Source organism: Diabrotica undecimpunctata, chromosome 2 (genome assembly GCF_040954645.1).
Source record: "Diabrotica undecimpunctata isolate CICGRU chromosome 2, icDiaUnde3, whole genome shotgun sequence".
NCBI classification, from domain to species: domain Eukaryota; kingdom Metazoa; phylum Arthropoda; class Insecta; order Coleoptera; family Chrysomelidae; genus Diabrotica; species Diabrotica undecimpunctata.
In genome coordinates this window covers 53,205,226-53,218,000 of record NC_092804.1, presented here as the reverse complement: position 1 = coordinate 53,218,000, position 12,775 = coordinate 53,205,226, and the positions used below count along the sequence as shown (strand labels likewise).

Sequence of the window (12,775 nt, the reverse complement as noted above, 5' to 3'; positions counted from 1 at the left end):
AGTAGTAAGTAATGGAGCCTAGATACTAAAATATGTAGATTTCTGAAAACACTTTATAATCGCTTTGTAAAACGTTGCGTAATTACTGAGTGCCAACCGTAAGCCTGATGTGAGATATTTGTCGTACCCATTTCGTGTTTTAAATATTGCTATTTTAATTCTTCAACTTCTACTTGTCATAATTTAATAAACACTGACATAACGCTCTGTCACCGCAGCTTGTTATACAATAAACGGACACTCGAGAACAATCGGCAACAGTCGCCAAACGTCGCGCGGTCACATTGCCTCAGAAGCATGGAATATTTCGATCAGGATCTGAATCTTTTGCGATCGACTCCAGAAGCTGTGGCGATCGACCGGTCGATCGCGATCGACTGTTTGGGCACCGTTGCTGGCTGCTGTAAGGTATCTGGAGGTAGGTTTTTGCAATCACTTACGAGTTGCTAACACAGCACTTTTCAAGAGTGGCTCAAGAAATTAGGACACTTTTCACAGTACACAAGTACACAATCTTGACCCAGTTAAATATTAAATAATATTTGATATTATTTAATATTAATTAATCTTTCTAATACATATAAAGGAAATCTCAATAATTACTCTTCATCATATTAACAATCCTTCCAAACCCAAAAGCATCACTAAGCCTAGAAATGCCTGGCGAAAGCTTAATCAGGCTGTTATCATAGCCAAGTCTAAGAACTATCTGTGAATGTAGAATGTCTTTCATCTTGCGAAGAACAGCTACTGTATAATCTGTGTCGAAAAACAAATACGACTTGCTCTGTATACAAAAAACCCAAAGGATCACAAATCATTGACCGTTGTCCGTAAACTCCAGATATGAATTTAATTGTAGAAAGACCACATGCGGAATATGTCTAAATGCACAGTAAGGGTTTCTTCAATTTCTTTAAAATATTTTATCCTTGTTATAAGGACCCAGTCATTGGCCAAACTTTCCCAATGTGGTTCCCGGTATGCCCATGATATACAGGCTAAATAGCAGTCTATTCTTCAGTTTTCTAGGTATGCTAATGTCGGTTACCATCACCCCTTGGATCGTTCGATCGCTTAACGTATTGTTAAATATTTGAGCGGTGATTTTACAAAGTATTGTTTGGAGAAGCGTGCAAACCATAATCTCTATTCAAATTGTTTCGTAGATCGCAGTTAGGTCTATTAACGCGGCTGCAGTATTAAGTTTTCTCTAAAACCTTGCCTCAATAAAGATGGTAAGTGAGAGAACTTAATCTGCGCAACTTCTTTATTATCGGAAGCCTGCCTGCTCGATCGGTATTTCTTCAAGTTGTTTTCTTATTCTATCGAGGACGAGTGGTTCTAATAACTTAACGTTGCTGATAATTGGCTATTGGAATATTGGCTATGGGAAAAACCCCATTTTGACCTGTGTGGTTCAGTTATTTCGCGCACCTTTTTATACATACTAAATGTGCCATTCTTTTTCTGCAGTTCTTCTATTTTTTTCATTTGTTGCTGTACCATTTTAATAGTTTACTTTTTCCTTGTTTCTTGCATGGTGGTTTTGATCTGATTCCAGTGGTCTTCGAGGTCATGTGTTTCTTCCGATTTTTCGAACTTCTTTTCTATCTCATCTATCAGTCAGTATTTAATTGGTTAGTCGATTGTTGGCGTTTTACTTTTTCAAGTTTGAGTTTTATGCCACTGATTAATACACAGGTTTACAAAAAAAATATTTTTTAAAATTGTTTGGAATTTCATAACTGATTTTTATGTATTTTTCAGCGCTGATTGCAAAAATGCAATCCATTTTTTTCTATCACATTAAGGTTTTCTCACAAAAAAGGAATTACTTTTTGGTATAATAACAAAATTTTAGCAATTTTTCAAATTTTTTCTTAAGTTAAAGGATTTTATTTCATGTATAATACATGTTATAAACTACATATCTAGTACACTTACATTTCTCTTTAAGCTCATAAGTCCTTATAGTAACGCATTTGCTTTCCGTCGAAGCTTCTTTTATTGCTTTTCCGTCTGTGTACTCGTTGAGGGTCATCTCGTTTTAGCATCCAGCAGTAGTCATATATCATGTTGACGTTCCATCTTCCTTGATACCTTCTTTCCATTTTCTTGATATCTTGGTGGAATCTTTCACCCTGCTCTTCATTTACATCACCAAGGTTTGCAGGGAAGTAGTCTAGATGTAAATGGAGGAAATGAACTTTAATGCTCATGTTACATCCCAGCTTCTTAAAGTTGTCGAGCATGTCTGCGACGATTGTCTTGTAGTTAGGATCTTTTTTGTTTCCTAGGAAACCGGTAACAACTAGTTTAAAAGATGTCCATGCTGCTTTTTCGTTTGTTTCCATTTTGTCCATAAAAGGGATCTCTCATCAGTTTTCTAATGTCTGGTCCGACAAAGACTCCTTCCTTTAGTTTTGCCTCGGATAAACCAGGAAACTGTCCATAAAGATACTTGAAACACTCCCCTTCTTTTGGCAACGCCTTTACAAATTGTTTCATTAACCCCAACTTAAGGTGGAGTGGTTTTAGTAATACCTTTTTGGGATCCACAAGGCTTTTCCTCTCAACATTTTTAACCCCCACCTGTAAGGTTTTTCTCAAGGGCCAAACTTTTTAATGTAGTGTTACTTTCTGTCTCTACTGTCCCATTCACAGAGAAAGCAAGGGAACTTTGTATAACCACTTTGTTGACCAAGCAGCATTGAGATCACTTTCAAATCACCACATAGTGTCCATTTATGGTCTGAATAGCAGAGTTTGTTTAAAACCAGTTCGAGGTTTTCATAACATTCTTTCAAGTGAACAGAATGTCCAACTGGCATAGAAGCATACTTATTGCCATTGTGTAGAAGCACTGCTTGAAGGCTTCTTTTTGAAGAATCTATAAAAAGTCTCCACTCATCAGGAGCATATTCTATTTTGAAACGTGCCATAAGTCCAGGAACATCACTGCAAAACACCAAGTCACCTTCTTGAGAGAAAAAAGATACAAACTTCTTTTCCCTGGAACGATACCAAGAAAAGGACGTACCCGGAGCCAACATATTTTAATCTTTTAATCTAGACCCTAAAAGTTCTGCCGAGTCTTTAGGAAGACCTAGGTCTCTAACTAAATCATTCAGTTCAGATTGTGAGAATGGAACGGGATCGGTTGTGCCAGGATCGTAGCCATCACTGTCTTTTTCACTTTCACCTAGCTGAGCCAATGGCTCGTGATCATCTAAAATGCCATTCAAAGAAACTGGAGGAGAGGGTATTGGTACTTCAGGTCCATGAGGAACAGGGCGAATGGCTGATTTGATGTTAGGGTAAGAAATATCCTTTTTGTATTTCAAATTGAAACCTTGAACATTGCAAGAACAAAAATAGCAGTCATCACTATGGTTTTTGGGCTCCCTCCAAACCATTGGTATTCCAAAACGAAATGACTGCTTTTTACCTTGAAACCATTGTCTCAGTTCTTCAACACACACTGAACAAACTTTGTGTGGGGCCCAAGACTTGTCTTGATCACCCAACTTTATACCAAAATAGACAAAATATACCTTTTCAACAAAATCGGAAATGTTTCTTTGTTGCTTTTTAACTGTATAGTTACCACAAATGTAGCAAAAGCAATCTGGTGAGTTGATACATCCTCTGGTAGCCATTTTTCATAAAACAACTTTACACCACAAGAAAACAATCTGTTTAGGCTGATGCCTTGAATTTATGTTCTTTGTAGTTCGATAAAAAATCACTGAAAGTTATTTGATTCACACTTTATTGCCAATTATCCGTGTGTCACGAGATATCATTTAATACTACTCTCACAATCACTACTACAAATCACTAGTAACCACAGCACGTGAACAGCACAGAGTGAAGAGATACTGTGAACTGAAGAACAGGTAGCAGAAGCTCACTGCTTGGTGATGGAGAGGGGGATGGGCACTGTGACAGACAGGCACTGACATAAAAGATGCTCAGTGAGTCAGTAAGTGGATGGCGAGGGAGGGGAGGCAATGGACAAGTACCGACATGAAAATAATGCTGGTTTCTCCTAATCAACTCTTTATTTTACATACAACTTGTATAGTAAAAAAACTGCTAAGTAACTGAAAATACCTTAAAGTATTTTTTATACTTATTAAAAGTACTATGGGCTTAATAAACAGTTCATAAAGATCCAAAAAACCAAAAATTCAAACTCACTAGAGTACGGAACTATGTATAAAAATATCGAAAAAAAGCTAAAAATAGACAAGCAGTTTGTAGAATAACTGTACGTGATGGAATGTTTTCACTATTTTTCCCAAAATTAGCGTTGAAAATACTATAAAAATCACTTATTCAATTTTAAACAATTTTTATGTCGCAGACCTGTGAGGTGATGATCTGAGGGGACATCTGCTCCGGGTAATGTTTTAGTCATTAGTCATAATTGGCTATTGGCCTGTAGTTTTTGAGGTTATCATTTGGCATGCGAAGTTTTAATATGACAATGACCTTAAAGCGTTTAAGTTCTTAAGATATGTTACCAGTCTCCATGATATCTGTAAAAAAATGATTCATCCATTCTCTTGTATATTTGCAGTTGTTTATTAAAAATTCGGGGTAGATATTATCAAAACTTTAAGCCTGATCTAGTTTTACATCTTCGAGAACTATTGTGAATTCTTCGCTTGTGAATTAGGTTTCTGTGACTCCGGATTTTACGGCTATGATCTTTTGTTTTACCTTAACTGTGTGTGAGTTATGTCGATATGTGATACGATGGTATTGACATTAATTATTATTACGTTCCTTGTTATAGGACCCCCACTTCCTAGTTTTCTCAATACTGTCCATGCTTGTCTGCTTGATGTTTAGAAGTTTAGGCTTTCTACCGTTTCCATCCATTTTTGTTATCTCACTGCATCCAGGATATGAAGCAATTCGTCGGCTATTTCTTGATCACCACTTTCAAAAAAGTTTTAGTATAGTTCTTCGCTGTTCTGAGCCAATCAGGAATGTATTCGTTACGTATTCCTTGGAATGTATTTTTTAGCCACGCTTATTACGGCTCCGACAATTTTTTTGTAGTTTCTACTGGTAAGGGGTATCCAGCCAAGAATCTTGTCCAATACCGTAGAAAACCCACTCCACATACTCTTCTTTAGGTTTCACTGTGTGTGGAAAATGGATGTTATTATGAAAATTTGTGTTCCTGCCTCTATCATCACTGGGCGATGCTGACTGTACGGGAAGTCTGATGCTGACTCTCCATGCTGCGTATACAAAGCTAGGTTGATCTTTAGCATTGTTTCAATTATTGTAGTGCCTCTGTTTATGGTGTCTATTCTAGTCTCCCACTTAGACGGTTTAGAGTCTGTAAGGATGACTTGGGATCGGCAGGACACAGCTATTGGTTTGTAGGTGTTAGTATTTTCCAATTTTTACAACCAAATAATGAATTTAAGATTAGTAAATGTGGAAGCAAGGACAGCGTTTTCTATATTTTGTTAAGTATTAAATCGATAGGACTAAATAAAATATAAAAAATGGTTTACTTTTAATCATTTTTAATAATGCTTTTATTCGTTTCGTTTAAAACAACTATCTGCCTATCGTGATCGCTTGGTTTTTAGTATAATCTTATTATTTTCTGTTGACTTCTTAATTGCATTAAATGGTTAGTAATACATATTCGAATATAAGAAGAAATTCTATGATTATGTAAAATAAAACTTGTATTTAAAAAATGTATTAATTTACACATCTGCTTAATATTAATATCACTATGGTCCTCTTAATTCAGGTACAACAAATCCTGCATCATCTACTTTACATTCTTCCTCCCAGTTTCCAGGAATAACACTCTTGGTAAGCTCTTTAAGTTTGGTCAACGGACAAAAAGTATCACATCCAGGGATTCTTAGTTTAAATGGAGGCACTACGGTTGTGTTTCTTAAGTAAATCTGAAAAATAAAAAAAGATATTAAAACTATATATACAATAAGCTTTATTTAAAAATACAATTTTTTCTAGAAAGTATTTGTGATTGTGATTCTTATTTTTTGTTCTACTTAAAAGAGAGAATGATTGACTGTTTTATTTCATCACAGTAGCTAGTGGATAGATAGATACTTGAGACTGAATTACAGCTTAAATAGAAAGATCTATAGATCTCAAAAAGGAAAGTAGAAGAATTTTAGGAATTTAAGAAATCGTGGTGACATGGACAATTGTAGACAATTTATCGAAGACTGTCTAAAATTAAGTTTTTTTTTAAACTTGGTTTGCATAGCATTATAATGAATAATATGTTGAAAATTTACCAAAACAAATTATTTAAATATCAAGAAGGAACTAGATTGTAATGTTTCTAAGTACGATACTTAAGTGTATTAAAAAATCGTATCCCTTGATTGGAATTGTAAGAATTTTAAGTAAACATTGCAAATTTTTCTTGTTTCATTGAAGAATAACTGGTCAAATGATTGATTAAAAATAATTGTTATAAATTAGTAATGACATTTAAATAGTGTTTAAAGTAGAATAAATTTAATGAATATTGCAGGTCACTCTTTTTCCTGGTAAGTCTACCACAATAATGTAAAAAGAACTTTATAATTGCAATTGATATTGATTTGTGTGTTTAAGCAACAATCAGGGTTCAGTTTCAGTTCTTTGGATATCTTAAGTTTTATAAAAGGTTCATAAGTCTAAAATTTTTATTTTGGATGTTAAGTAAAATTTTAATGTTTTTGGTAGGAGAAAAGAAATGATTATTAAATTTAAGGTAATGTTAAAGTTTGATTAATCTGTGTTTTTGAGATGTTCTTTGATTCTTTGAGCCAGGGTTCTCATTGTTCTACCCACATAAGTCATGTTAAAATCACCACAAGATAATTTGTAAATACCACTTTTGTTTTGTGCATCAATGTTGTCCTTAGTTTTGTTAAAAAGTTCATTTTGACCTGTGTGGTTCGGTTTTTTCGCGCACATTTTTGTACATACTAAATGTGCCATTCTTTTTCTGCAGTTCTATTTCAAGACATTTGTTGCTGTACCATTTTTCTTTTGCATCATTCTGATTTCGTTATTGATTTTGTTGTATTCTTCAGTTTATTTATTTTTCTGTTTTCGTCTGTTTTCCATCTCAATATTTTATCAGTCATTCATTGTTATTTACGTTTATTAATAGTTTACTTTTTCCTTGTTTCTTGCATGGTGGTTTTGATCTGATTCCAGTGGTCTTCGAGGTCATGTGTTTCTTCCGATTTTTCGAACTTCTTTTCTATCTCATCTATCAGTCAGTATTTAATTGGTTAGTCGGTTGTTGGCGTTTTACTTTATCAAGTTTGAGTTTTATGCCACTGATTAATAAGTTATGATCTGAGGGGAATTTCGGTATCTTTCAATAGTTGTTATATAATCGAAATCTCCTCTTTAGTATCTGCTGGTGACTTCCAAGTGTATAAACGAAACTTGGGTAGTTTGAAGAATGTATTTGTCACACATATATTGTTCTCTACGCAGAATTCTACAAAACGATCTCCTCTGTCATTACGTTGTACAAGTCCGAGTTGCCTACAATGTTTTCTTGTCTACCTTTTCCTGCTATGGCATTAATGTCCCCCATGATTATAATATTTTTATTTTTCAGATAAGTCATGACCTTCTTTATATCATCATAACATAAAATTTGTCTATGTCATCTGCACTACTGCTAACAGATGTCTACATAATAGAAAAATCCCTAAAGACTGAAACAAAAATTTAGTAATACTCTTATACAAAATAGGGGAAAAATGCGACCAAAGAATTATAGACCTAAATCGTTGCTCAGTCAAGTGTACAAACTGTTAATGAGAACAATTATTAACAACAGGTTCACTTACAAAATGGATAATTATCAACCGGTAGAATAGGCTGGCTTCCGCAAAGGATATACATCAGATCATCTACTGATAATGAGAACATTGATATATGTAGAAGCAAGTTAATATCAACTACCAGTATTTCTTGCCTTCGTAGAGTATAACATGTCATAGGACAGTATCGAGATGTGGGTTATAGGACAAGCATTTAAATGTAGAATATAATTGAGATATAGGCAACTTATATAATACATCTTTTAGGATTCATTTAACCGCTTCGACGATATTAAGTCGCCTTATCGAACTCCTCTCTTAATGGGAATGGAGCTTCGCAGGCTATACTCCTTGACAACGAGACCAATATTAGAAAGCCACAATACAACATTGAAGACCCTACAAAAGTAGACGACCAAGATACAAGAAAATAGTTGAGACGAATGGATGACATTAAAAAAATAGACGAAAAAAATATGTTGCTCAAGATAGAGATCGATGCAAGGAGCTGGGAGACGCTTATGTTCAAAAATTGACGATATTAGATCAAGAAAAAGATCGTGTGGAACCTTTGTATAGCCAACTTAAAATTGTTAATTATTTGAATTAAAATCAATCAAATTATTTATTAAGTAATAGACATCACTAAAACAGTGATGTCTATTACTTCTCTTAAATACCTTCTCTTAAAACTACACTGTCTTTTTCTTGTTACTAACTGCGATGATAAAATTTTACATTACTATTCTCCCATTACTGTAATTTGATTAATTTACCTCGACTCCATATTCATTTGTTGATCTATCCTTAGATAGTTCAAATAGGATTGAAATTGCGTAATCAGGTACTTGTTCATCCCAAACTTTCAAAGCACTCATCAGGTTAACGATGGTACCATCATGACCTCCGTACAGAACTGCTTTCCTTGCTAGCTTGCCTTCAGATTTAGCTGACCAATCTTCGATAAGTTTCTTTACCAATACACCTGAAATAAAAAAGAGTTAAGAAAGAAAATATGTAGCATTACGAATAAAAGTACTAGGCTCGGGATGTTATGAACTTTTTAGCAAAAATAAACGACAGAAAGACTAGTCCGTACATACGAGAGCTGATACGCTAATGGTCCCAACTGAATTAATAACTTGCTTTTACCATTTCAAATATACATTTACAGGCTAGCGACGAACCACCAAAAAGATGTCTATGAGTTACACCTCGTTGGCTACCGAGCAAAGTTGGTACCAATATGTTTCGCAACTGTGCAACTTTTTTAATAAACTGTTTTGATTGGAGTGAAGGAACATGTAAATAAACAAGAAAAAGCTCCTGGTGAAGCAACGTTTGAATTGTTATTCGATCAATGTAAAATAGCCAATATAGATTTATATAAGCATATAGATGTATATACTTGGCTGATACTTCAAACCTCCAAACGAAAATCTCACCAAAACGAAATTATTTTCCACTCCAATAAAAAAATCGAGTATTCTTATAGCATACAGTAGTATATTTAGCTTATGAATTACTAAGCCGTCTTCGCTTAAAAATTAATCTGAGATAATATAATATACCAATAGAATACTAATATTTACCTCCAATCAATCTGTTCATCTGGTCATTGTAGGCATTCAACACAAAACTTCTTACTGTGGGGAAATACATTCTTTCGGGATAATAATTTTTAGTCCAGTCGGGTAATTTTAAATGAAACTTTTCCTACAATAAACCAAGCGTAATTATAAATTTTCTTAAAAAAAAAGCAAACGGCTTACCTCAGCCATGAGGGTAGTATAAATGTCCTGAACTCCTTCAAAATCTTCAGTTTTCTGACCTGTAATGTCTGTCAATTCTTTGTAGAGATCTTCGTATTTACTAAGCATATCTTTAATTTCTTTTGATTCAAAAACTTTCTTTTTCTCTACGTGGTACTTGGGACAAGGTTTTCTTACAAGTAAAAGCTAAAATTGATAAGGACATTAGTTTAATTCAGAAATAAAATTTTATATTGTTACATATAGTCGTGTACCACAGGGTAAATATATGGTATAACCACCGATTTCCATCAAAACGCATTGATTTTGAGGAAATTTTGGAATTAACATGTATTTACCCGTATTTTTAAAATCTACCCTATGCCGATATGTGCTTGTTACTATGAGGAGTAAAAACATATCTGAGTTGCAAAAACTCAATAAAATTATAACTTAAGCATTTATTAAGTTGAAAAAGATTTATAGGGTTTGGATCAAGGTTGTATGCTACTGCAAGGTACAGTACATTTAACCAACTTACACCCCTAACCGTTTTAGGTTAGGTTAGGTTAGGTTAGGTACCGTGTACCGTTTTTGAGACGTCTGCGATTACGGGTTAATGTTAGGGTTTTGGTAAATATATTTAACTTGTTATTTTTAAATGAATATACTTGTACTAAAAATAAAATAATTGTGGGAAACATTTTAATTTGTTTATATACGGTTTCCAACCATTTCTAAACTTTTTATCAAACATAAATAAATTACAATCGGCATTTCATTAGGCTAGTTTGCTTAATGTGTTTAGGATATTTGTAAGCGGTTATATTATGTTTTACCTCTCAAACACAACAGTGAGAAAGTTTCTGTCATATTGATCTAAACTCAGTATCTTGTAATCAAAACGTGTAGTTTCAAGTGACCATCATGCCTAGACGTAAGTTGGATATTGATGAATTAATTGCAAATGTGCATAAATACTTTACCATGGAAAAGACAATGGTGGACCTTTAAAGTCATTATTATGTATAAATTAACGCGTTTGTGACGCACTCGGGATAAGTGAAAGTAAGCTAAAAACTGTAATGAAGACTGTCAGAAATTCTCAAGAAGATTTTACTGTGATTGAGTATCACGAAGACAAGAAAACAACTGGTAAACAGTCTAGGAGCATTGACTCACCTGATGTAGAAAAATTTGAAATTCGCAATATTTTGTATCGAATGCGTGAAAACAATCAACGCATCAGTTTAGGTAATTTACTGGCCAAAATAATAGAAAGACAAATTTCTAAAATTAAGAGGACTAGCCTTTGGAAAGTGTTGAGAGATTATGGATTTGAATTCAAAAAAGAAAATAATAGGTTACTTTTATGCGAAAGAGGTAGTGTGGTTCACAAAAGAATTAAATTTTTGAGAGAATATACTAGACTTAAATATACCTATACTTAGATAAGACATGGATATTTGCAAAAGGTGCAAAAGAATTTGGCAAGACAACGGCAAAAAACCAATAAAACACACAGATAGCGAAGGCAAAAGACACATCATACTTCATGCAGGAGCAAAAGAAGGCTTTATAGAAAACGCAAATTTGATTTTTTCTTCAAAATCAAAATCTTCTGATTACCATAAAAACATGAATGCAGATATGTTTGTTAAATGGCTTCAGGAGAAACTGTTAAATAGTCTGAGTAAACCATCAGCTATAGTTTTAGATAATGCGCCTTACCATTCGGGGATTTTGAAGAAACAACCCAAATAATCGTGGAACGTACCGAGCATAAAAAATTGGTTTGTTAAAAAGAATATCAATTTTCCGGAATACGCCTTCAAATTAGAGTTACTAGAAATTTTGAAACGTAATGAAAAACCAACAGTTTCTATTGTGGACCAAATTGTGTCAAGTTATGGACATCAGGTACTACGGTTACCGCCGTATCACTGCCAGTTTTATCAAATCGAACACATCTGGGGTATATGTAAAACGTATTATGATAATTACGTTGGATGCAGTGGGTATAGTGACGATGCAGTTAGGGAAATGTGGCAAGAAGCTTTTAAAACTGCAACTCCAGAAATATGGTCTAAAACTGTAAATAAATGTGAAAAATTAATAGAAGAGTGGTGGATACGGGAAAATAAAATTAGTGAAATTAATCCAGTGATTGATTACAGATTTACATAATGATAGCGGTAGTGAATTTAGTGACGATGGTGATGATTTATAAATTTAAATAATCAGTAAGTACACTATTATAATGTTATTTACAAAATAATTGTACAGCAGGTTAATATAGGCAAACATATTCTAAACAAAGTAAGTAATTAAAAAGATTATGGAGAACTCCAGTGCAGTTTACCGTGCCTTTTACTACAACGAAAGGTTTTCTGCGAGTTCCATTAATCGTTTAGAGGTGTAAGTTGGTTGAATGTACTGTATTATGTATGCTTTGTCAACCCTTTTTGATTTTTTTTTAACCCCTATAAAGCTTTATATGTTAATTTAAACTTTGAAAAAATGTGCTGAATTTTTCATAATCTATTTATATTAAATTGTCATTTCTTGTATTAAATTCTAGTATCCTCCTCCATATAGGAGGAGGAATACTTTATTTGCTGCTGAGTTTTGTTTTTTTAAACGATCTTATCTTTAAATATAATTCCTTAAACTAATTTATGCTCACCATATCTTCTGATAAAGGTTCAGAACTAACTGGGATTGGTTGCCAGTCTAAGGGTCCCCAAACTTGTTCACCTTTAGGAGGCCATAATCCGGCATTTACCAACATCATACTTGCTTTGGTTCTGTCTACGTCAGTTGATTGGGTGTAGTATTCTTCGGGTGAGTATTTGTCACCAAGGAATTTTCCGTATCGTTCCCTGTAGTATTTTCCGATTTCGTATAAAGCTTTTTTACCTTCCTAAAATGAACACAAGCGAATTACAAATATTTAAAATAATACAAATATTTAAAACACAAAAGTAAAATATATTTTAATTTGAATATGATTACTGTTGAGTTTTTTGCTGTATTCAAGAATAATACTCACGTTGGTTAGTTGTCCCCATCCAGTGGGGTATAAGGGATCATTTTTGTAGGGATCGTTGGGATAAGTACTGACAGGAGTTCTGGCACCGTGTCTCATAACCTGCAAAATAAGAATATTAATAA

The 12,775-nt window shown here is 33.7% G+C and overlaps 1 protein-coding gene across 5 annotated transcripts in view; it reads right to left on the bottom strand.

Moving 5' to 3' along the window:
- Positions 1-5,705: 5,705 nt before the first annotated feature.
- LOC140434539 (prostatic acid phosphatase-like) overlaps positions 5,706-12,775 on the bottom strand; it is a 46,381-nt gene continuing 39,311 nt past the window's right edge. For all 5 annotated transcript variants that reach the window (XM_072522879.1, XM_072522878.1, XM_072522880.1 and 2 more), the window contains exons 3-8: positions 12,654-12,752; positions 12,288-12,524; positions 9,623-9,808; positions 9,443-9,566; positions 8,627-8,835; positions 5,706-5,951 (exon numbers count right to left, since the gene is read on the bottom strand). In XM_072522879.1, coding sequence (XP_072378980.1) covers positions 5,772-5,951; positions 8,627-8,835; positions 9,443-9,566; positions 9,623-9,808; positions 12,288-12,524; positions 12,654-12,752 — 1,035 coding nt within the window. In that variant the 3' untranslated portion in view covers positions 5,706-5,771. The remainder of the gene's footprint in view (positions 5,952-8,626; positions 8,836-9,442; positions 9,567-9,622; positions 9,809-12,287; positions 12,525-12,653; positions 12,753-12,775) is intronic.